Source organism: Pleurodeles waltl, chromosome 2_1 (assembly GCF_031143425.1).
Source record: "Pleurodeles waltl isolate 20211129_DDA chromosome 2_1, aPleWal1.hap1.20221129, whole genome shotgun sequence".
Taxonomy (NCBI): domain Eukaryota; kingdom Metazoa; phylum Chordata; class Amphibia; order Caudata; family Salamandridae; genus Pleurodeles; species Pleurodeles waltl.
The window spans coordinates 403,756,166-403,782,889 of NC_090438.1; the positions used below are offsets into that span (position 1 = coordinate 403,756,166).

Below are 26,724 nucleotides of genomic sequence, written 5' to 3' on the forward strand. Positions count from 1 at the left end.
CTGCACGCACCCTGATCTCGGGTCAGCTATTCTTCAGTCCTTTAGAAGACATAGATGCTAAGGTTACCGCTCTGATGAGTTGCAAGACAAAATGGAACAACCGGGGCACAGCGAGGGACGGCGGGTGGCAAAGAGCACGGCAGCACGTAGGGATGTACAGTCACAAAAGAGAGAGCCTTTCTTTAGAAGCACAGCACATGCGCGCATAAATGGTTGAATGCGGTACCTTCCACGGAGCAGAAAGTAGAAACGAAGCGGCGCTTGATGGCGATGCAGTGGCAATATTTTTGAAGTAGGACACGCCGGAAATGCTATTAAAGCTTCTGGATACATTACAGTTAATTCCACTCCGAAAAAAAAGAATTTAACAACTTAATGGAAGCAGAAGTGGAAAAGACCTTGAAACCTTAAAAGAATAAGCAGGCATTCAAAGAGATTTGCTTAAACTAATATTGTATGGGGCAATTTTTAGGATCAATCTTCTGAGATTTTTTTTCCATATCCTAAGGCGGGAAGAAAGGTCATCGCTAATTGGCACTGGGCATAAACTCTGTAGCAGGCAACTATTGATGGATGCCACTTAACTAATACCCTTTTCAATTCAACTAGGTCAGGCAATAGGCTAAGAAGTGCTGCTTGAAAAAAGTAATTTATTTTTAGGCGGCAACACATATTCTGTGCATAGCTTTGAAAAAATAGCTGATATAATGAGGTTGAGCGGAGAGAGAGATGTGTGTTTGGGGGGGGGGGGTTAGTCAGCACCGGGTACAAAATATGCTGCCAGGGCTGTCTCTCCAATGACTGATGTGTATTAGACGTGCAATAAAAGCATAGGCCAAAGAAGGCAGTCCAAGAAGGCGTCATTTGCGGACGTGAATTTGAAAATATCAATAAGTTCTTAATGGAGAGCATTTGTCATTGTCTGCGAAGAAGCTATTGGTACAATTATTTTTTATATGCAAGGCGTTTGGATGGATATGTTATTAAGACGCTGGTGCCAAAAATGTGACATTGCTTTCAGTATTCACCTAAGTTTGCTTTAACACTTTAGAGACCTTGGACTATCAATTGTTTGAGTATCACATAGCAATAGTAGGTCCCAATTTGTCTAAAATATGACTGAGAAACTAAGAAGTAACCTATGCAGACAGGAAAAATGTGATTGGATGGAGCTGAGCCGCCAATCATGGAGGGCAAAGAAGAACTCCAAAGAGAAATCATAAAAACACAGGTATCTTTAGTTTTAGATTTTGTGTTTTGTTATTTAAAATGCCATTAAGTGTCACATTTGTGCTTTATAATTGTAACAAAATTAGTAGTCACCACGAACTAACAAAAATCGCACAGAAACCTGTACGGCAGCCAGGATTTGAAATGTGCAAAGCCCTCTTTCTGCTAATATAACTTTAGCAATTTTCACTCAGTTCTGTGACTATGGGCCTGATTCTAACTTTGGAGGACGGTGTTAAACCGTCCCAAACGTGGCGGATATACCACCTACCGTATTATGAGTCCATTATATCCTATGGAACTCGTAATACGGTAGGTGGTATATCCGCCACTTTTGGGACGGTTTAACACCGTCCTCCAAAGTTAGAATCAGGCCCTACATATGCAAATGGTACACATAAATATGTATGTACTGTGTTTAAATTAAAAAAGGCTTTACTAGAACTAGTAAAGTAAAGTAAAAAATTGTGAATTAACATTTGGTGCATACAATATAAATACAATGTTTGCTAATTTGTTTAAAAGTGACATCATAAACGATATCCTATAGGACACCACAAACTGCATTGATGGTTCCGTCCAAAAGGATAGCAGTAATATAGCATCTGTACAGCCTAAGGCACAGGATGTAGGTAAGAGTATTCACACTGATTGGTATTTACCCTCTGCCTGTTCTAAACAGGTTAAACTGCTCACGAAAAACAAGGCAATGTGTCAATGAAATGAAGGAGAATGTGCGAGAGGCAGACGTAGAACTTGATTTAGAGTATGGTGAAGAGGGTACTCCGTCACAACTGTGATAGAGTACCCTGTCTTCCAAGCCCTCAGTGTGACCGCTCTATTTTGCATCAGGCGGACTGTCAATTTTCTGCCAGCAGTGCCACCGCTAGCTCTGCCATCGGAATACTTATTTGGAAGACCCAATGAAATAAGAGCCATCAGAGTAAGGATAACATCCCACTTGCTCAATTCAAAGCAGACAGTCTGATGCCATTCTTCCAGTCTCTAAGTGCCAGATACAACCTGTCATTCACAAACAGAAGGTAAAAAAAATATTAATACCCTCTCTCCCCCAACACCTTGGCAGAAAAGTCCCAGTGTGTGGATCATTTCTACCTTGTTTTTCAGAAACAAAAATCTACTTTAGGAGTTTATTTCTGAAAAACGAAAAGGTTTGGTGTGCTACCGCTTAAAAAATGGTGTCCAAACACCAAACATTCAGTGCCTTCACACGAGCCTCCATGAAACTGGCTCTTCTGAGTGCACAGAGACCAGCGTGGGACTGGTGGTGAGCGTGAAATATGACAATCTTCGGCCATCAGGGTGGAAGATATAAGGTCCTCAGCCACCCTGACAGAGAGAGTAGAGACCACCAGCTTAGTGAATTGAACGTTTGCTGTTTTAACACGTGGGGCAGATTTATCAATATATTGCGCTTTTGCAAAGTCACAGAAAGTAATACAAATCGGTGCCCTTGCAGCAGATTCCACCAAGGAGAAATCATTTTATTTCTCCTAACTTTTCACACTATGCTTATGTGCTGCACTGTATAACACACATCCAATGTGGGAAATTTTTATTTTTAATATATGTCTAAGTGTAGTGGTTTATACTGAGGGGCACCTTTCTAGTATATATACTGTCTTCTAGTAATACCTTTACTTGCAGTACTTAGATATGATCGAATTGCTCTATGTACAAAGTGCTAAATAAAGTGCTCCATAAAAAAGTTATTAAATGAAAAAAAATCTACTATAACAAGTAATAGATATGTTCTTTATACCTTTGCATTTGATAAGGTTGACATTGATAGTACTGACAACCATTTAGATTCATTATACTCTGAGTATGTGAACTACATTATAATGAAGAATACCAACCATGGCAAAACACTTTTTTGATTATTGAAGAATTTTGGAATTTTGTGCTCTTGTGCCTCAACAATTATATTAGAGCAGTTAGACCTTACAGCTTTTTGGTGTGTCTCCCCTGTCTTTTTGCCTTCTGACCTCCTGTTTTTATGGTTTACTGGACTCTGTTTTTGCTAGTTTGGCTACCATCCCAACCAATTAAAATTATTAAAGCATAAAGGAGCTTTTAGTCCAATTGAAACACTACAGCACCTTCCCATTTGTGCCTTTATGTATTTCCCCAAGAAATGCAACACACATTTTGAATTCTAAGTCCACCACCATCAAGTACAGAAGTGCTAAGAAGACTAAACTGCCATGTGAGCTAGATCCTTGAGTACCAACTGAGCACCAGAGACACCAGAGGGACAGCAACAACGTTCTAAAGATTTCTATAATAAAGTAACTTTTCCTGGAAGGCTTTTCCTTGGCAGAAGGTGGCTACGTTCCCTGTCGGTCCTGTTCTGCAGTGTCACACATACTTATTTTCTTAAATACTGTCAAATTTCCCTACCCGTAAGCGTTAAGCTTTATTTTACTATGCTAAAGTACCACTTTTGCATAATAATTTATTAATATATTAACTTGGAACATTGTGCTTACAGTTTACGAAGTATTACAGTATGTATAGACAGTGTAAGCCTGGAGTCTGGACAAAGCTGAAACATGTAAAGACATAGGGCCTGATTTAGAGTTTGGTGAAGGGGTTACTCCGTCAGAACGGTGACAGATATCCTTTCTGCTGAAATATAAATCCCTTATGTCCTATGGGATTTATATTTCGGCAGACAGGATATCCATCACCATTGTGATGGGAGTAACCCCTCCACTAAACTCTAAATCAGGCCCATAGATTATTAGGGAACACTTGCGCACCTTAATCTTTGCCCTTCTCAAATTTAGGTGTTAATAGAAATTATGTAGAGAAAATTAAAATTCGAACTTTTCTTATTCTCCTATAATTCTAATGACCTTCTCAGATCAAGACCACAAGAGGAGTGACAAGGGTTCAAGTAAAGAGTTTACAAGACCTGATTAATATCCATAATCATATCAATACACTCAACATAAAGAAGCATGGTTAAACTGCTATGTAGGATAATGCAACAATTTACAAAAACACTTCTGGGCTGAAGTGTCAAGATAATAAGAGCTTCAACATTGCATCAAGTTGTGTAGATATGCTTTTGTTGTTGCCTAACCTAAATAAGTAATTTATAGTAACAATATGTCTTTTCATGTGTACTTTATTTACTAGCTAGAAAGAAACTATGAATAAAGAAAAATCAGAACTTTTAAATTTAAAATATATTTTACTTGCTTATAATTAACTTCATGGGGATTAGAATTGTTTTATGTTCCTCCAAAAAAGATGCATTGTACTGGCCGTCAGGAGGGTGAATGATAATGGGAAAGTATTGTTTTATTTACAGAAACATATCACAAAAAATCCACTTCATGGTGACATTGAAATTTCTTAAAGGTGTTTCAATACATTTTTCCACTAAGAAACACACTTTATACAATAGAAATATATTTATTTCATGATTTACTACTTGGTATTGGGAAACCCCCTTTTGCGAGTAAAAGAAGCCCACTTTCTGCTTTGATATACAGTAAGGAATGCTAACACTGCACTTGTTGTTGATTGACTTCTTTGCACCATACTTTCCATTACTTGGAACCATTTCCCTAAAATACTTTGGTCACAAGAACTTAAGTTTAATAATTTAGAAATTTTCTAGGATAGGTCATGCATGGTTAAATTATCTCGGATTAAAACACAGCTTCACTACTATATACGGGTATACATTATTTCACACTTGCTACTATGACAGTGAGGGGATAGCATGGTAGTCAGTATCAAAGATGGCGGAGTTGGTATGGATAGTTATTGAAGGAAAATTGAAAAGAAATTGGGTTAGTAGCTGAGAGGGGTGGAAGCCATACTCAAATAATAAACACAATCCATGTCACGGTAAACCACAAAGTCACTAAATAAACCTGTGTTTAACCCTCTGGTAGCCTGGCACAAAAGCAGGCAGGCTTAACTTAGAGGGAAATTGGTAAAGCATTAACGCAGCACTGAAACAGTAATAAAGTGAAAATGAAACTGAAGGAAAATCCCAAACCATTTTAGAATAATAGAGTTAATTGTAATAAATAAAATAACACTAAAACAACAAAACTCCAATCAGTTGAACTGGTGTAATAAATAAAAAAAAAATGAAGATGAAAATAGTACCTAAAAACACATAGTGCTACTCGCGGTTTTCTCGTGAAGCTGGACCGAGATAAAGTCACAAAATCAGACTGACCAAGATGGACTGCGGGTTGAATATAGGGACCAGTTTTGTCCTACTGAAGAGTCACCTTCTGAAGTCCAAGCGAGGAGCTGCCATTTGTTTTGGTGTGTGCCACAAGGAGGCATTGTCGGTTCAAGGAGCAAGCTTCACAATGCAGACAATCACTCTTTTGGAGCCAATTGCAGGTCTCACTGGAGCTTTGTGCTGGAGGTTGACATTGGTTTTTGCTGTTGGATTGTAGTGTAGGTTTTGCTGGAGGATCAAATTGGCCAGTATAACAGATGGTCACTGTGTGGCACAAAGAGACCACTTTGTGGTCACGAGAAGCTGAAACACTCTAGATTTTTACCTTGAATTGAGGAAGAGTACAACCTGATGTCAGACATGGGTCCACTACCTCGGGGCAACTATTGAGGATCAGGACTCACTAAAGCAGAAGCAAGCAGAAGGACTCCAGGAGGTCCAGTTGGAGCATGTCAGCTGGGCAGTTGCAGGGATGCGCAAGAAGCTTGTTGCTAAAACGAATCAGCCAAATGATCCTAGGAGTCACTTGTGGAGAGCCTGGGTTAAAAGTAAGCAGGTCAAGTTTTCCTTCTTCAGACAGCATGGCAGCCCTTCTTCTGAATCTTCCACAGGTCCAAGAGTGTTTGAATGAGAAGTTTTGAAAATTACACTTTTATCACCAGTGCCAGCCTTTGGGTGTGGAATGCCCCCTTGGTTTAACCTTCCCCCTTTCCTTACTTTGGTTCTAAACTGTCTAGGGTAACAAATGGCAGATAGGCCTAGGTGTGAGCTCAATTTGTCAGTGGCAGGGCAGGCAACCCTAAGAAGCAAGAAGCGGAGTGGGCAAACCTTGAGGCTCCCCTTTGAAGCTTAGGAAGGGCTGAGTACAACTCCCCAGGACAGCCTGCATAAGAATGCAATACCTTGCCCCACACCTATGGCCCTTTTGTCCGCATGTCTGGAAGGAAAGTACAAAACACCAAAGGAGAGCCCTTCACAGTCATGTGACCCTGCATACCAGTTGGAATGTGTATTTGGTTTAGGCAGAAAAATATAAACTTTCTAAAAGTAGTATTTTCCGAATAGTAACTTAAAATACAACTTTAGAATTAAAACTGGATTTTAAATTAAAATTAATTTGGGTGGAAGAACAATTTCTTTATTTCTTTCCAAACTCAACTGAAGTTATAACTTATTAAGTGTAATAAGATAACCCAGTACTAGTCTGTAGGAGAGCCAGCCTTCAAATAGTGCAAAACATCTTTGGGAGTTTTTTTACTGTCAGGACATGTAAAAAATATGTACACATATTCTACTCTTTAAATACCATGAACTCTGCCCTATAAGGATCTAGGGTATTCCTTACGGGGCGACTTATAAGTACTAAGAAGGAAAACTTAGGCCTGGCAAACGGTTTAGTTTGGCAGGTTAAAATGGCAGCTTAAACTGTACTACAGGCTGCACTGACAGGCCTGAGACACGTTTAGCAATACTACTTATAGTGGCTGGTGCAATGAGCGCTGCAGCCCACTGGTAGCATTTAATTAACAGGCCCTGAGTACATAAAGTACCATTTAGTAGGGGCACATATGTAAATTAAGCATACCAATTGGATGTATACCAGCTTACCCTGTCGTAGGACTCCCATTGTTAGAAAAAGATTGCTGGATTAGGGACGGCAACACCACTGTTGGTGGGTGACTGAGTCAATCCCACACCTGCTTGGCAGCTGTAGGGCCAACCCTATCTAGAAGCACCTCATCCAAACCTGGAGAAGGTGATTTGTGGCAGCCTGAAACATGGCACTCTATGACCTCTCAGGGGACCTTGTCGTCGACAAGTCTCACCCTTTTCTCTAGTTAGCAAAAGGTCTCAAAAGGCAATGAAAGAGACGCAGGATGGTTTTCAATACATTTATAGAAAAGACTGCAATCTACGATAAAATATTTGAGCTACAATTATTAGGGCAATGAGGCATAATAGTATTAAAACAGTGGTTACAAGTGAGAAGAAAATAAATAGTCCCAAGAAATTGGAATGGGGAACATCTGGAACAATGACTCCGGAACCACAACGTTGTTGTTACCGCAAGAGGAACCAAGCTTGCGTTAACGATGACTTCCTTTTTCTCTGCCTTAACCACGCATGTGCTGTACAACGCACATGCGTGGTTAAGGCAGAGAAAAAGGGAGTCAGTATCGGGAGAGGACGCATTCAGATAAGTGGGGCTGGGGCAGGGTGGGGGTAGTTTTTAGGGGTGGGGTGGATGAAGGGCTTGGGATGAGGTGAGTTCGGGGTAGTTTGTATTTTTAGGGGCAGGGGTAGGGGGATTGAGGTAGTTCTGGTTTTTAGGGGCGAGGGTATCGGGTCAGTTCTGTTTTTAGGGGCACAGTTGGGAGTCTTGATAGTTTTGTTTTGGGGTGGTGGTTGGGGTACTGTTGTTTTTGGGGGTAGGTGATTGGGGTAGTTTGGTTTTTGGGGGTGGGGGTCGTTGGTATTTGGGGTGGGGGTCAAAGTAGTTTAGTTTTTGGGGGTGGTAGGTGGGGGATCAGAGTTGTTAGGTTTTCGGGGATGGGGGATCAGGGTAGTTCCATTTTGGGGGGTGGGGGTCGGGGTAGTTAGTGTTTTGGGGGTTGGGGGTCAGGGTAGTTTGGTTTTTTGTGGGTGTGGGGGTCGGGTAGTTAGTGTTTTTTGGGGAGGGGGGTCGGGGTAGTTTGGTTTTTGGGGGTGGGGGGTGAAGGTATTTTGTTTTTTGGGGGTGGGGGTCCGGGTAGTTTGTTTCCTGGGGGTGGGGTAGTTTAGTTTTTGGGGGTGGGGGGTCAGGGTAGTTTGGTTTGTGGGGGTGGGTGGCTCATTGGTTTTTGGGGTGGGGTCGGGGCAATTTTGTTTTTTAGGGGCGGGGTAGTTTTATTTTTGGTGTTGGGTTTGGTTGTTTTTAGGGCGGGTAGAGGATTGGGGTAGGTTTTAGGGCTCAGGGTGGGTGGGGGTATCGGGGTAGTTGTACTTTTAGGGCAGGTGGCATGCAAAAACCACGCATGCGTTTTTCACATACCTTTACTGGGCATGCCTTTCCAACAAAAAATCGTTGTAAAGGCATACATGGTAAAGGCATTTGTGGAAACAACGCAGTCGTTGTTCCGACCATGTTGTTCAGGCATGTGTGGTTGGCGCATGCGTTGTTCCATCATACATTCTAATGGAATAACATACATAGATGAATTCTACCTACCCCTAACACCTAAGTAGGAGCATAGCAGTGATAGCCCAATCTGTTCGTACTGAGTCCATGAGAGGAGCACCCACCCCCATTACCTGAAGTATAGAGGTCTGCTCGCCATCTCAGGGGGTTGATTGTAGAAACAGAGGCGAGGTCAGCAATGAAATGGCATGCAGCTTGGACAAAATCCTGGCTGGAATGACCTCCCTGTTGTCACTTGGCCTACATATTCTTTTTGTAAGAAAACATATTTTCGGTTATTTTCGTTCAGTGAAAAAGGCTAGATGTTGGCAAACGCCTAAGTACCAAACTGTTTTAAAACTCTTGAGATGGCAATTGCTATCTGGATCACCATGGACATGGACTTGTCAACCTTGGGCCAGGGCACACAGTGAGATTTCGTGCACAGAATAATAATAACAAAGCTTTCACAGCATCACAAAGTTACAGCAGATTGGGAAATAAAAACATCCCTGCTGAAAGCAGGCTAACTAAAATGAAATAAACTGGAATAAATGAAAACAGCATACATATGTAGGTAAAAGGGCACAGGCCGCAGACCTAAGCTAAGCTAAAATATGTGTGCCCGACCAAAGTGTAAAACAACCCCAAGACAAACCAAGATTGAAGGAGAGAGCACAAACACTTTTCCACTAGTTAGGTGGGAAAAGTGCACACAAAAACATATGGAACAAGAAACTGCAGATATATTTATTTATTTTACGTCAGTTTTAAATACTGCTTTTCGAAGTGTTGCTATACGGTATAAGAATAAAGGGTACACACAATTATCAAAGTAACTTCATGAAGCACACTTCATCATTGACGCTTTTCTAGAGCTGTAGCGCTCTTCAGAGTGGATATTTAGGGATGTAAAAATGGTACAGTCTGATAAACTATTTTAGTCTGTGTGTCCCAAGCATTTTCATTTAAAGAAACAGATTTGTAATATTATGCTGCCATGACTTGAGCAAATTCCACTCTTTCCTCTCCAACAGAAAGTAGCAGAGGCCATTCCACTTGCTGCCGGCCAATTACTTGTAACATATGGAGATACGTTTTTGCAGGAAAATCAAAGTCCCCTTCAGGCTGGAGTTGAAATCATACATTCCTTTTTCAGCATGACGAACCAGCATTGTCAAGTAATTAACAACTTCATGAAGATAGTGCAAGATTAAATACTTGATGATTAGTGTGATTTCTGGTTGTTGTCATCAGCATGCTTTGGCTTGTCCTTTTTTTTGGTTTTTAATCTGGATTTCCAGATTAATGTTTGGTACTCATTACAGAAACGTCACTGAACACCTAGGTAGGCAATTAAGTATAACTGCTTGTGATATGAACACAGTGCGAAGAGACACTAAATGAAGTATTTTCCCACTGCACAAACTGAATGAAACTTGCCTAATATTTCAATTCTTCCAGGAGCTACATTAGTTCAAGCCAGCCATACACTAGAGCGCCACAGAAACAAAATCACCATTTGAGTAAAAACAGCTTGTGTTGGCCAGTTCTAAGGGGACGAGGGACTTCTAGTCACATTACACAAGGTGAGAAGGAACACATGGAATGCTCCCACTGCTCCCCAATAGAACTTCCAGCGTCCCATTTAAAAACAGAGCTCAAATGGACCAGTTAAAATTCAGTTTATTTTTTTTTTGGTATTCACTTTTGTTCATGAAGTACTTAATGCTAATTTGGCATTTGAAACAGGGAGCAGGAACAAATTTGCCTGGGACACTCTCCAAAGTAAATTATGCCCTGCTCTCTGACCGACTCCCTTTGGTGATTTGTTGTGGCTCTGCCCAGAGAGAAGTTTGACCCAGCAGGATTTACCTTTAGTTACCACAGCAATTTCAGTAATAGCGACTTAATAGTCCTGCCATTTGGCAGAAATTATTCATGTTTCCATAATAATAGCTTTGAGACTGTTTTAGATATTGGGATACCAGTGAGGTAAAGTACGAGTCCTGTGACACAGTGAGATTGGGACTCACAGAAGTGCAGTGTCCTAAGTGCAATGTATATGCCTAGACATAGGTCCCATGCTCACTGTGCCAATGGGCTCACGCTCCACTACACTATACTAGCGAGGCCCAAATGGTTTAAAACTCATCTGTTGCTTGTATTCCTGTACAGAAGGGACCTCCCCTGGCTGTTCTGGCAATACTGTTCCTATTAGAGCAGGACCAAGTCTGATTAGTATATGACTACTTACTGTCTAAGATGCTCTTGTTGACGCAAAAACACGCTGGACTGGATTGTGGCTGTGTTTAATTCAAGCAATACACTCATGATTTTTTATTTTTTTTATTTTGGTCAGCAGGTCTGAAAGAAGCCGTGGATGAAGAAGCTCAAAGGATAGCCTCATTGAAAATGTGTTAACACACATGGACACAGTCCAGTCAGACCATCAAGAAAGCCTCCACAAGAGTCATTCTCGCCCCCCAATGCCCAACCCATATCTCACCCCATCTCAGAGAGGTCCACTGGCTCCCCAGTCACAATCACAGGCAATTTAAATTCCTCACACACACACACACACACACACACATGCAAAGCCTTACACAACACTGGTCCACTATACCTCAACAATTGCGTACACTTTCACCAGCCTGACATACATATGCTCAGCCTCACTCTCACATACACCCTATAATCACAAGAGCAATACAGGAGGTCATTAGTTCAAATGCATTGCAACAAAAACATGGAACGGCCTCCCACCAAACATCAGAGCCTTCCCCTCACTTCTTGAACTGCCCAAGAAACTGAAGGCCTAGCTTTTCAAATTACTCTGAGAGGCATTCACCTATGAACCTGATCAAGCAACTGGATAACCTCACAAATGATTAGTGAGCTATACAAATAGACATAACATACACATTATTCTTTGCACAATCTATATTACAGAAGGTACAATGAAAGGTACTTTGCTCCTACACTCCATAATAACAAATTACACAGGATATGAAAAGCAGGTTCAAATGACCATTACTCTCCTGTGGCACAATGTGTAATATGGCCTTTGATAATCTTTTTTATTTCTTTTTTATTGGGTTTTGGAGGGCTTCTGTTTGACAGTTACTAACATGCTTAGCCAAATTCCACACAGCGTATCCCAGTGACATTGATGAATTAAGACTGCTTGACTCCAGTTATTAACCTAGTGAGTATGGGATCACATGAAAATTCACCCACCAGCACATTTTTTAAACTTGGCAGGAACCTTTAATATAACATTTAATCCTCCTCACCATCCCCAAAGCATGCACTCAGTCCCAATGTTTAATAAACTGTCTTATATATATGACCTCTGCCAGAGAAGTGTTTTGATGTAGTTATGGTGTATGGTTTCAGATTATAAACACACTCTGACAGTGGTTACAATTTTATTCTGGTTTAGAAATGTTTAAATAGACAAGAGAAGCCTTAATTGCCACAGTAAAAACATAAAAGATATATAAAGCCATTTCATGCTGACAGCTTCGTGATCAGGATGTCAGTGCGGCATATCATTAAATAAGGAATCAAGCATTGCTATGACTCATCTATTAATTTAAAAATAAGATAAAGGAATTTGAAAAAGAAATCCACAATTCCAATTTGAGGAAGTGATTGTTTGAATTGTGCAGTAAATGAACAATACTTTGTCAATTAAAACCCTCAGAAGTAGTCTAGAAATAGTGCAGTTATGCCATTTCTAATTTCCTGCATGAATGTTACACAAGTTATAAAGTACCACCAGCTGAATGTGATCATGATGTTTCAAGTCACCAGGGAGGTGACTAGAGCATGCCGATTGACTGCTTCTATAGGATCATGGAACTCTGTAATGACTTGCATCCTCCTTTTTACAAACATTGAGGGACACTTTGTTCCTTGCAACACAGTATCCCAGTGGTTCCCAACCTTTTGACTTCTGTGGACCCCCACTTTATCATTACTGGAACCTGAGGACCCCACTGAATCATGCCTGGAATCCGTGGACCCCCTACTGAGAGATTATTGGAAGCTGGGGACCCCGGCCTAAACATTGTTCATGATTGGAAACGTAAAACAATGCACAAAAAATACAAAAGCAAGCATTCATCATCATCAAACACATACACAAATTAGAACACATTTTATTTAATTTGCAAGCAAAAATACATAAAAACAAGCTTTTCTAAATTCAATTGACGCCACACATTGTCCATGCTATGTTCTGTTTATTGCACCTGCATTACTCACACGAATCAATCTGAGAATGCTAATTTAATTTTTAGCCTCCAATTTCAAATTCCTTGACATTACAATACTTTAAAAAAAAATTGTTGTACATTTAGGCACTTTATTTACATATACTTTATTAATCTGTTAATATTTTTTAATGTTCTAAGCTGTCATGGACCCCCAGATGAAGCTTTGCGTACCCCCAGAGGTCCCCAGGCCACAGGTTGAGAACTACTACAGTATCCCTTAACTATTGTGTATATAAAAAGAAATGCAAAAAATAATTCAAGTATACACAGATACCTTTCAGATGCAGTATGAATTGCATACAACATCTATTTAAAAATGTAGAAACTGATACACTGCTGTTAGAGATAATGAAGAGTATGTAGCTTGTACTGCTTTCAAGATAAAAACATTTGTAGTTTTTCAGGGCTGGGAACCTGTTGCCAATATTTATTTATTCACATACCAGGTGCAGTCATTGCATTTTCAGGAACACACAGCTTTGAAACTAGAGGTGTCATATGGAAACAAATGACTTTAGTAAACAAATAGAGGGTAATTGGTTATGATGCTATGCGTTTTTGTAGTAGATATCTCTTCACAATTGACAACTATATTGCTAGTATTTCTTTATAAGTCTAGCTGAAGCAACACTGAGGAAAATGAAAGTAAAGCAGTGCTTACCAGACTGGCAAACGTCTGCCATAGGGCAGGAGACTGACTAACCTGTGCATCAGCATCGCCAAGTGCCTGGAGGGGCACTGTGGCATCAGGAGCCACCTACAATAAATTACTACTGACATATTTATGTTATGACTAGAAAGTTCTAACCTGATTGAGAACTCAGGTGTAGTCAGAAAATAAGTGACTGAGCTGTAAAAAGAGATAACATACTCTCACTATATCCCTTCTGAAACCAACTCCCTTTCATCCTCTTAGTTTTATTTGCTAATAGAAAAGTTTTAGAGTCAAATTAAAAATGAAAAAGGGGGTGCAAGTTATAATTTATTGAGATAACTGTAACTGCTGAAAAGCTATGGTTTATTTGTGTAAAAGATGATCCTAACTATAACGTCCCTGTAACCTTTGGTTTTTAAGTTAATTCCTAAGGTTTTTAAAATTCGAATTCCTACCTATATTGTCTCTGTAACCTTTGTTTTTTGCAGTGCATGTCTATTTTCATTAATGTTATTTCCTAACTATAACATCCACATATCCTTTGCTTTTTCTGTGAATTACTATAGCTTTTTAATGCTATTATCTAACTTTAATGTCTCAGTAACCTGGGTGTGAGAGTGGGTGTGTGTGTGTGTGTGTGTTTTAGAGTAAGTGTGTGAAGGAGGCGTGGGTCTTAGAGTGGGTGTATGAATGAGTCTGTGGGTCTCTGAGAGAGGGGTGTGAGTGGGTGTGTGAGCGGGTGTGTGAGTGGTTGTGTGGGTGTGTAATTGTGTGAGTGTGTGAATATGTATACTGGTTTGTGAGTGGGTATATGTGTTTTTTTAAATTGGGGTTTGGATCCTCAGATCCACCCAAATCCGTGCAGATCTGGGAGGATCTGACTGGATCCACGGATCCCTGCATGCTCAAAAACAATTTTTGGACAATGTCTTGCCCAGGAGGGGTCCCTTAAAGATCCTCCAATAGTCCCAGGGGGTCAGGGTACCTTTACCCTGACCCCTTCAATCACTTTTAAATTTAGTTTTTCCCTCTGGGAATTGAGTCCTGATGAACAAAATGGCGGCTGCAACTTTCATCTCAGGTTGCGGGAAACCACTCACAGCGTTGCTGTTGGCTCACAGATCCACAAATCTCCATACTTCCCCCTTGTAGGAAACAGTAACAAATTGCACGTAACAGCAGGATCCTTCAAGGGTCAGCATTGTCAATGATATGATTAATTCAATATTGTCTATGATTTCTAAAATGCTTTAAGATGGCCGCCACACTTTTGGGTGTAATTGTAATCCACTTCAAATGTCATTCATTGTCTATTTCAATGAATTATAATTGATCACATTAGTTGTATAAGATGAGGAATTGCGTATTGTTCACTGACACCGATGAGGGCCAAGCACATAAATGTGTCTGTTTCTGTGTTTGCAGCAATAAATCTAAAATGCCCCATAAGTGCCCCTCACTGTTTCCCACAAGGGAAGTTTGGAGGAATGGATTTGTGTGTCCACCCTTGCAGACATCAGCACCCCCTTATTGTGATCTAGCAGCTTTGGTGGAACCCCCAAAATAACAAGTTAGACAGACTTGGCAGCAACATCATGTAGATAACATAGCATAAACACCATTTAGGGCTAAGTGAAGCCATATAGAGCCAAGCGATGACACCCCTAAAAGCACACATCAATTATCCCAGCCATCACAACCGAAAATGTTAGTCAGTGCATCCCACACCCACTCAGGCTACCACAAGGGCCAGATAGTTGGCATACTGATGCTGTCCCAACTGCACATCCCTCATCTCAAACAACACTTTCTCGTAGATTCAACATACCTCAGTAGTGAAATCATAACAAAGTCTTGTGTGCACCATATGGCACCAATGTCATCCTGATTGCAAAGTAATAATGCCCCAAAAGCACCAATGGCTATGAACACAACTATGACTTAAAGTCAAAAAGCACATTGACAGGATATTCATTAACTTCACACACATATCTGCACAAAGATCTGTCAATGGTAAAGTAATCCTACCCTATGATAGGACACATTTATCATATGCACCAATTCCCACATTAACAACAGGAAACATTGGACAGCCCATTGTTGCCTTTATAGTCAACAGCAGTGCATTGTTACCATAAATGTTTACAACGTGATAAAAGCCTAATTCTTCCATCACATAATCATCCCTCATCCACACATCACAGTACCAAAGAAATATTGGAAAAAACACAAAGGCGTCTGTAAGAATAAACATATAGACCTTTTTAAGCTATGTTCCAGTGCCTCCGGTTCAAAGCTAGCCCACAGCCACATATCTAGTTCTCCCTCTGCACAGGACTGGTGAATTTTATATTATGACAAGCATCTTTTTTGGAGGATCTGTGAGCGTAAGTTGAAGACTTGGTGCTGCCCACAAATAAACAATCTGTAAAGCTCATCCCCCATTTCGTTCTCCTCCTTCAGGGTCGGTCTCACCAGCTCAGACCCCTAGAGAAAATACCTGCATGGTATGATGTAAGGACACATCCCTGCTGTGCTTTCTAGTAGCCGGTTTAACTCAACATCCTCTCTGAGAAGGTAAAATGTGAGATAAACTGACTAGTCAGATTTTTCAACCTTGAGAACGGACTAGTAACCCTTGTCAGGACCCACCTGCCCCACTGACAAAGCCTGAACACATACGTCCAAGCAGCTTCCAGCACAGGCAAGACATCCATCGACAAGACATTTGTGGACCCGATTCTTCCAAATCCTGGAGCTGCATGTGGCAAGAAAATCAGTAAGGCTACCACTAGGCTTTTTACCCTCCTGAAGCTCAACTGTTCTGGCCTGCTCCTGATCTTGTCTGTCTGAATGCTTACATTCAGACAATGAGTCCAAAGACTTGGAAAGTTTGGAAAGAAGCCTTTCACACTCCTCACAAAAAAACAAGGAGGACTGCAGTGGTGAGCAAACTCCCTCCCAATGGAAATGCTGGTTTTGCCTCAGTGCATTTTTGTAGGATCTTCCCCACTTACCCTTTGCTGGTGCCTACAGGCCTCCATAATGGTATGAGAACCGATCACTAGAAATGTTTCTTCCATCATCTAGGGTCCGCTAGGAATGGTTGCTGAGTTGACTTTCCTAGATCAGACCCCTGTCTGCTCAGATCATTACCAAGAGCTGCCTCACATCGATGTGTAGCTATTGACCAGGTATCAAATTTAGGTAAAGAGATATCCAAGTGACCAAATAACAAAAGACCAATAAGCCATAACCTAGAAGGCAATGCAGGTGTTTCTGCACTACAACGTATTACTGCACACACTGTTGCTTGATTTTGAGGTACTAGAATTTAATTGAATTTTCTTTACCCACATGTTGCTTCCTACATAGTATGTGGTATAATACATTTTTCTAGGACCTTCATTTGTTAACAATTACAAACCATGTGTTCAAAACATATGAAAGTGAGGCATGTTTGTTTTCTTTCCCCACAGGTTACCACATTTAGGTTTTGGCATACTGAAGTTTTAGTACTAATTTCAATCACCTATTGAATATGAATCGTGGTTGAAGAAGTACTGATTTTGGCCAAAGGACTGCAATGCTTTATGTTTTTGAAAACAGCACAGCACTGGCATCAGTGAACAGTAAATAGTGCATACAATGTGATTATACAGTGTTACAATTGTATTTTTAGTTTGATATTTTGTTGGTTTTCTGATCTATTAGGCTTACAATTTCTATTCTTCTATTATTCCACAAGTACCACTTAAGGTTTTGTTAAAGGGCTGTTCTATTTATAAAACAAAATAAAAACAATGGCTGGATATTCCATCTTTATTGCCACTGTGACTGCTCTTTTATAATGTATCTAGTCTGATCACTGGCACCAACTCTGCTGATCTAGGCCATGTTCACTTGGCCAAGTTAGCCAGAAGAACTAAGTGGATATGGGAGGTTTATTATAAGTTGCATATCATATATGTAAGTGTCCTAAATGACATGTACCACAAATATCACATACAAGCTTACCAACATTTTATTCATCAGGCTTTACCAACATGAGCCACTTAAAACCGAAGAACTGAAAACCCCATTGTTACCAATCAGGCACCAAGAATTCTCTACGGTCTTCCTTTTAGGAAGTATAATATAAACACTGTTCTGAAAAACTTTTTAATTTAGCTCTGTTAATGTTATGATGATTGGTTGGTAATTGTTTCTTTTTGGTTTCCTTCTCTGATTTGAAAATGGTGTGTCACCACATGCCTATCTACACTGTGATTAAATATTTACAGTAAGGGAAGAACTGACTTCTGGAGTGTACATTGTGCTGGAAGCTCTTGCGGTATGCCAAGATCCACAATTCAATAGAGTATGCATTATTAAAAACATCTATAACATTCAATATGCTGTGAGCACTATTTACCTATGACCAGAATTCTAAATTGTTCATGACCATGCTGCGGTTTTCTTTAACATAAGCCAATAGGGATGTGAGGTGGTAAGAGCTCTTTGTATTATTAGCTTGCAAGGACCAATACTGAGAGTTAATACTGATGATGGTGTAAGTACATATGCTTCTTATTTAATCCTTTATGTGTGGTGCTGAATTCAACCCCACAGAACAGTCAACTTGAACTGACCCCATACAATGTTAAACTGTCCCGCACACATCACCGCCACGCATAAATGCAGCACACCTGATTAAGTTGCTTAGTAGAACAGACAAGTATAATGCCTAAAATATCTTGAAGACTTGTAATGGAAAACCTCTCACAACAACAAAGAAACAATGAGCGTTGTAATCGCTGTTTTAAGCCTTGTAAGAGCTTCATACACGCGCGACCCCGGAAATATACTTATAGCCAAACATTTGTGACACTTACTTTTATTGCACACATACTATTCTAATTCCAGGATTTAAATATTATATACTTTTCGTCATCTTTCAGTCATAATAGTGCACATGTGTTCTCAGTATAGATGGTAGGCCATAAACACCTGGATAGCTTTAACGCTCAGAAAAATGGGAAATACTACAAAGCGTGAAAGAAAGGTTTGCTCCTAAATGAAGGGAAAACAGATGAAGCATATTAGTGTTTAATGTAATTTTGCTACTAATTAACAAGGTAGCATTTACAACCACTGGAGATGCCTTAATCGTCTTTCAACATTGTTGGAAATGTGCTCTTTCTGCGGGGCCACTGGATTTATTTGCCTTTATTGCTAAACCCTGTTTTTAATGGTTAGAGAATTCTGCGCACTTCACCCCTGCCATCCAGAGGTAAACTGCTTGTGATCCTGCTTCCAACATGATGAAATTGTCATACCTCTAATTGGCATCTTTAACTTGTCTATAAGTCCCTAGTATATGGTACCTAAAGTATGCCCAAGCCTGTAAGTTAATTGACACCAGTGGGCTGCAGCACACCCTGTTCCACCCAATGCAGTGACAGGACAAACATGAATGCAGACCTGCCATGTGTATCACAATGGTGCAGGTTTTAACTCCAAATTCAACCTGTCAAAATAACCGCTTTTGACAGGCCTAAACCTTCCTTTTAACTATTTGTAAGTCACCCTTAATTTGGCCAATTGCCCATATAGACAGGATACATGTTATTTAACAGTAGGTCATGTAATTGATTAATGTTACACGTGTCCTTATAGTGTTTACCACGTCAAATCTATTTTCACTGTTGCAAAGTTGGCAGTTCCATAGGAAAACAATGGGATACAATATTAAATTCTAATCTTCTATCTTGGGAATGGTACGAGCTAGAAAAAGATAATTTTAATAATTGTTAAAAATCCAATTCAATGGTTAAGTCATATATGTCCTAAATATTACAAAAAAGTAACTTTTAAAAAGTTATCTTTGCCCTGCTTGAGGTCCTTGGAAGCTAAGTCTGCATTTTGATCTCCTACTTTGGCCAGACAGTAATTAGAATTTAAATAGGCATAAACAAGGTGTGAGCTTGCTCCCAGGAACAAAATTTGACTGATCTGAATGGGCAGAGAGGACCGCTCTTAACCTGAAAGAATATATACAATAGGGGCTGGAAAGGTCCTTCTTGACATCAAAAGTGTCAAGCTCTGCTTGAACGTCACAACCTGCTGTACAGGCGCGATGAGGTTTTTCATTTGACACTTGGGGCACACTTAAAAGAGTCCTCCTATTAAAAAAGGCAAATGTTACCTTACACTTGGGCATGGCACCTCTTCTGTCTCCCTAGCCAGTCAGGACCCAATCACAGTGGGCAACTTTTGTCATTCCAGTGTCATAATCTGATTACCAGTCTACTGAGTTTACATATAACATTTGGGGCACATTTCAAAGGAGGGAATCAGAATGCCAAAGTAATGTGTGTATCCACTGCCTGATGGCTAAATGCTCAGTTTTGTTATACCAGACATGTGTTGCTGAGGTTGCCTAAAACTGTGTTTTAGTGTTAGATGTGAGAGGACACTAAGACTACCATAGTACACTCTGCACACACACAAACACAGTCCTCAGAGCCCAGGTTTTGCCATAGGAAATGAACCCCCCCCAACCCACACGCTTGTGCCAGGCATAAATGAGGCATTTCTAGGCACCCACTTCTGAGCATTTTGGGATCTGTGGAAGATGAGAAGAGGACTGACACTGTGTCTGAGACCTGAGAAGAGCCCAGAACACTGTAGCTGCTTTCTTTTGTGTACCTAGTGCAAAGAAGTGGACTCCAAGTGTCATGATGCTGACCTCCTGGTAAAGTTACAGGGACACAACACACTACAAAAGGCCTTTTCCTGCAACTGCCCAGCTGACCAATGGGCTAGACCCCCCTGTTGGCCTCTGCCTGCCGCCCTGTGAGTCTCTAAGTTACTCTCCTGCGGGCCTGGGGGACATAGGAGTGTACTCTTGTGGTGCTTTGGGACTTAACAGACTAAAGTCAGAAGGTAAATGATGAACAGATGACCTGGTTAGTGTATGTGACCAATCAATCAGTACGGATTTTTAAAGTGTGGCTAATCACCCACCAGGGCATACAGGTGCTTGCCAGTCCCAGAGAAAGCAGTGAAAATTAGGGAAAAGCAAGGAGAAGGCTCACATAAATGAGGGGAAAAGCAAGGAGAAAGCAGTGAAAACGAGGGAAAAGTGAGAAGGCACCCAACAAAGGGGAAAAAAGCAAGGAGAAAAAGTGAAAATGAGGGAAAAGCACTGAAAACGAGGAAAACGCAAGGCGAAGGCCCACATAAAACAGGGGGGAAACAGCAAGGAGAAATCAGTGACAACTGGGAAAAAGCAAGGAGAAAGCACATTAAAAAAGGCAAAAAAGCAAGGAGAAAGTAGAGAAAAGGCAGAGGCACACAAAAAAGCAGGGATAGAGCAGTGAAAATGATGTAAAAGCAAGGAGAAGGCACTCAGAAAATGGGGGAAAATGCAAGGAGAACAAGCGAAAAGCAAGGAGAATGCACTCAAAAATTGGGAGCAAACAGGAAGAAAGCAGTAAAAATGAGGGAAAAGCAAGGAGAAGGCACACAAACAATGGAGGAAAAGCAATGAGAAAGCAGTGAAAACAAGGGAAAGCAAGGCGCGGGCACACAAAAACTGGGACAAAAGCAAGGAGAAAGTAGTGAAAACGAGGTAAAACCAGGGAGAGGGCACACAAAAAATGGGGGGAAAAGCAAGGATAAAGCGGTGATAATTTGGGAAAAGCAAGGCGAAAGGTAATGAAAAACAGGAGAAAAAGCAAAGGGAAGACAGGAGAAGGAGCAATGCAGCAGCACGGGGGAATTGGGCCTAGGAGCCATGCTCCATCACAGTCAACATCTAATTGCTGCTAGGTACTGTTTTACCGTGCCCACAGACTATCATAAGCACTTTGTGCTTCTTGGAACCATTTCTACTTAACATTTTAAGAATTCTTATCTCTAGTTCCCCTTATTTGATTTCAGTTATTTTAGTGTATTTTGATTACATTTTTCGAATTCATTTTGTTTTTTTTATTGTTTTGCATTTCAAATGTATTACTGCTTAAATGCTAAAATACATTAAACATGTATTTACAACACACATATACCTTTAATAAATGAATAAGGCCTGTTGAGGCCCATTTTTACGATATGGTGGTGTTTCTCATAGTGGCACAACACTTCTGTGCCCTACAATATTCCCTAAGAAGAATTTCAGAGTTGGTGTCTGGAAGACATTTAGCATAAATGCAAAGATTCAGATAAACTGGGATTAGATGTCCCAATACACATTTTCTAGATTGATGGATTTGGTTTTTGGACTATGATTTCCGCTCATTCAGCAGAAAAATCAACATTCATGATGAACTAACAAAAGAGAGGTTGGAATATTTGATTTTGAAAGTATGGCACAGGTGCCACCATGTCAACCATTCACAGCATAAGAGTTGTTAGTGGGAAAGTTCTTTATACTGAAAGGGGAGGTTTTGCCTTGTTGAGAGTTGGTACAAATCTTGGAAAATGTGTCTAACTTTGTGACGCAACATACCTTTTAAATAGTAAAGTTAATATTAATTTCCTCTTTCCATTCAGGCTTGAGGATTGTGGTGGTATCTGTGGGGAAGTTGATTCTTTGTTCCACCAATACATTATTAGAAATGTGTGCACTCTTTGTACAGGCCGGATATTTAGTGCCAGCAAGCACTCATTAGCATACGGCCAAGATAATAGTGTTGAACATTTTAGTAAATTAGGTACTATGCAACCAGCATGTTTTAAGCCACTCTGTGTAGTGTTGACATAAAACGCCTGCCCCTTTATTGAATTAAAGATCACCCCGGGTGATTTTGCCTTACGGCAGGGATAGTCTTCATTCATAAATATTTAAAAGCTGAGGCTGATTCTTGCCATCAATTAATGTATGCACTTTAAAAAAAGCAAGAATGAGACTGGGCCAAGAGCCAAATACTTGCCAGTTATTGCATTCTGTCTTTCAAATAATAACTTATGATAGCTAATGTAACAGATACTGTGATTAACCCTACTATGTCACTTATAACCTCCTTCCAAATGTTCAAATTAAAGAGCAGATAGATGTTGGATGGAAAAATTCACAGTACAGCACCAATTATATATTTAGGCATGTTTGAGCCACAAATTGTCAACCAGATATTTGTTGGGGTGGAGCTAACTCTCTCAAATCCTGATGCGAGAGACCCTGTGGGACGGCTGTACAATGAAAATTGTCTTTTGTTTCGTCTTGCATCAAGATCTTTCGGTGCATCCAGGAACTGATCCGCAGCAAAAACATCAGAGTGATGCTGCAGTGTCAGCATTATTTGAACGAAAGAACCCTGTACCTATAAGACTCACTCAAATGAATTACAGGCTACCTTGTTAAATCTACTGCATATGTTGTCAATGGTATGTGGTTTTGTGTCATATCTCTCTAGTCACACATCTGTGTGACATTACTGCTTTAATTTTTTTAGCATATTCACTCCCTCTGTCTTTGGGTTGCGATTGGCTGCTGTGATATTCAGCAAACAGATCAGAATTCTGACCCATGGGCGGATCAGAATTTATTTCTTAACTTGGAATCGAGGCCTCAGAGATCAAAGACTGTTGTATATATTAAAGTAGCATTTCAAGAAACAAAGCCTCATACTTGGAATGCATTGATTTCTGAAGAGATATATCATTACATTCTAAGATTTACACAACTATTATTCCAGTTTATAGCACCGTTAGAAAGCATCACTGATCCCTAATTTATTAGATGTGTTGGGTGAGTGAGAATTCTGAGAATTCACTATTGTTGCTTTTTCAATTGAGAATAATTAGTATTACACATCTGAAAGTATTCAAATATAAATGTCATGTGACATTTATTGAGTGACAGTGACAGGTGATTTTTTGAAGAGATGTTGTGGAAATAATGAACAGGTATCTGAAGCTGACAGGTTAATAACAAGTTTTCACTTGAAGTAGTGTTAATCCTTACAACTTTAACATTTTATGTGCTACAAACAAAACAGTTATTGGTAATCATGCTAAGACTGGCAAATGCATGTTTTCTTGAAAAGAATGTTAACCAACCTCTTATCTGTACCAATACAAAACCAAACCAATATAATGGCATTGTTGACAAATTCTATACAGTATACATGACCTATCAGTGACGAAATAAAAAGGGAATGTAAACAAATTAGTGCAAAGGTGCTTTGGAAATGAAATAGGTGCTGATAGACATGTTATTATTGAAAATTCCCAAACTGTAAGGTGGCATAACCTAAAAGAATTAAGCAATGCAATGGCATTGCCCTTGTGCAATAATACTGATGGAACTGCAAGGGCTGAAATATCCCATAATGAATCACGAACTTGAAATCAGTCTGACCGCCTATCTTTGTGTCCTACAGGATCAGGCACACAAGGTTCAAGAGACCATCTAGTAACCTCTTGATATGGATAGTCTCAAGATGCATCCTCATAAAGGACCATAGTTCCTTCCAGGTGTCTAAACTGTGGCAGCTCACCAGAGACAGTGAGTGTGTGTGGGGTTACACAGTCACTGCCTGAAAAGATACATCCTGAATTCAAGCTCGACCTTGTTTTTAAGTTGGCATCTGAACAGAAATGTACAGTGATGGGTGAAGTACTGTTCTTTTTTCGCCATGCAGCTCTGTCTGCAGTTCATGCACCAGTTTTTTTTTTTTACCAAATACACCGCAGACAAATAATTTGTTTTGAAAATCAAGAGCACAGCACCAAGTATGCTGGAAACGCAAATGTACACCCGGACATGAAAAGACATGGCGTTTTTTTCCCCCACACGTACATTTGTTTTTACCTACTTCAACTTGTTCCCTACCTATTGTTGGGCCTTATTTCCCGACCCATTAATTTTAGGCCTCTAAAGGCACTGTCAGATTGTGAAGGTTACATAAAAACAATACAATAAATAAAATAAAACAAAGATGTCTGCCCTATACCTTTGGTGCCCTGGGTAGCCTTTCACATGTTTGTTCCTATCTTTAAAGTGATCTTTTTTCTAGTCGTTTTTCAAATTTGAATCAGCACACACTAAGGGAGCTACCGTGTTTATATGAAGAAATGTGTGGCTGTTAAGCTGCTACCTTCAACTTACGAACACCTCTTTTAGCTGCCCGTGCAGTCAGATGTGCTTATGGAAGAACCTGCAGAAATGGGGTCACTGTTACTCTTATTGGCCATTTTCCGACACTTTTCTGACGTCCATGTAACTCAAAGGAAATAATAAAATACAAATACCGAACACATAGTTTAAGAGATTGACAATGCATTTCTCCCAGCTCTCGACTGACGCCTGAAACTGAGATTAGCCATCTAGCCAGGCCAACCCAAAAAACACTTGGACTGCACTTTCAGTTGTGAATTCAAGGAAAACTACAACTCAAGGGACATTATTAAGCAGAAACTGTGCTGACAGTGTGGCAAGGGGCACGTCAGAAGTGAACTGAACATATGCTTATATATTTACATTTATAGGGGATTTTTTCATCCCACTATTTGCTAACAGATGCCCTCTTCATAACTTTTTTCCCTTTGAAAAGTCGCTGACGGTGTAAAGCTGCTTTAAGGGACCTTCCTAATTGCGTTTGGTTTGAGCTCTACACTTCAGGCAAGGGGGGTAAAGGTTATGAACAATGTTTCTATTTTTAATGGAATCTGACTCGGCCCCTCTTAATATCCAGGAACTGCAACAGTTAAACTAAACCTTTTGGAAGCGCCTTCATTCACACTAGCATTACAATGTATACTGGTTATCGGTTTCATTTAAAAATAAACTACTATATGTGTGTGTGTGTACATATATGTATATATATATATATATATATATATATATATATATGAGAGTGTGCACGTTTATAGAAATAAAGCTTCTACGCTCCTATGCAATTATTTATGGTCAAAGAGAAAACAATGATTTCCTGAGCGTTTATGAAAAAGATGACAGAGTCGATGACCTCCCTGGTGAGGCCTTCATGCGAGAACATCTCTACTTCCTGCAGTGCTGCAAAAGCAGACAGAACCAGAGTCGCCTCGCCTCGCCCCCCCCCCCCCCCCCGCTTCGTTTATTCTGAACCAAAGGAGTGCCCTTGAAAGCTGCAATGCCCTAAACAACTTTTATGGAACCATGTGTGGCGCCCACGGTACCCACACAGCGACATGCTATGTCAACATGGCACACATGGGGTGACATGTGCACAAACCTGTAATTACTGCATGATTTTCACACGACCTACTAAGAAAGTGGAGCGACCTGAAAATAACCATCTCTTTTTATTCTAACTTATCATTAAACACAGAAGGGGGTCCTTGTTCTACTTTTTATGCTTGGTCCACAGTTATCTGAAGATATAGTACCAGAGATAAAACTTGTGATCACACAGATAGCACCTGCTGCGAATTCACACCAGAGATGAAAGACTGGTGTTCAACGAAAGCTGTTAAAAGCCTTCGCGAGATGTGTTGTTATTTCGCTAACACTGTAATTTCTTGTTTTCCCATTGCTGTAACCATAACTTTATCGAGTCTGACTTACCCTGGTTCTTTGGCGTCCGTTTCCTTCGATCCCTAAATGCAGCGCCTGACTGCAGGGCTTCTAGCAGATTATCCATCACGCCTGTCTCGTCTCCTTCTGTAAAATAAAAAGGGTGTGGAGGAAAAAATGAAACTCAATCTTCATTTTCCATCAATGTAGGCTACAATATTTAGGAAAAAATATATCCAAGAAACGTTTGTAGAACATCATCATAACCATATTAATTTTCAAAGTAAATTATTTGAAAATGGTCTCTACTTTTTATTACAAACGTTTAAGCAATGTTTAAAAAGTAGTTTACAGTCTTTTTATATGGCACTCAATACACTCAAGTAGCCCATTTTAAGGCATCTAATTTTAGCATAGAAAACACAGGACCATACTACGATAATATGCCATGGATCACTCAATTCTGTTTTCACAATGAACAACTCTAGCACATCAAGTCGAAATTTCTGAATTAATTCTCTGAAATGTTATGTCAGGCCATGTATTTTCATGTTATCTCTGTTTAGACAATTTTTTATCAATGTGGCCACAGCTGGGTTTGCAGGATAGCAGCACTGGCCTAGGCGCCTGGTCCCTTCATATGAAGGCTTGGGGAGTCTCCAAGTATCTGGAATGTCTGCA

At 40.1% G+C, this 26,724-nt stretch overlaps 1 protein-coding gene across 2 annotated transcripts in view; it reads right to left on the reverse strand.

The window, feature by feature from the left end:
* Positions 1-26,724, reverse strand: part of DIAPH2 (diaphanous related formin 2) — a 3,364,504-nt gene that overhangs the window by 459,236 nt on the left and 2,878,544 nt on the right. For both annotated transcript variants that reach the window (XM_069213107.1, XM_069213115.1), the window contains one exon: positions 26,095-26,190. In XM_069213107.1, coding sequence (XP_069069208.1) covers positions 26,095-26,190 — 96 coding nt within the window. The remainder of the gene's footprint in view (positions 1-26,094; positions 26,191-26,724) is intronic.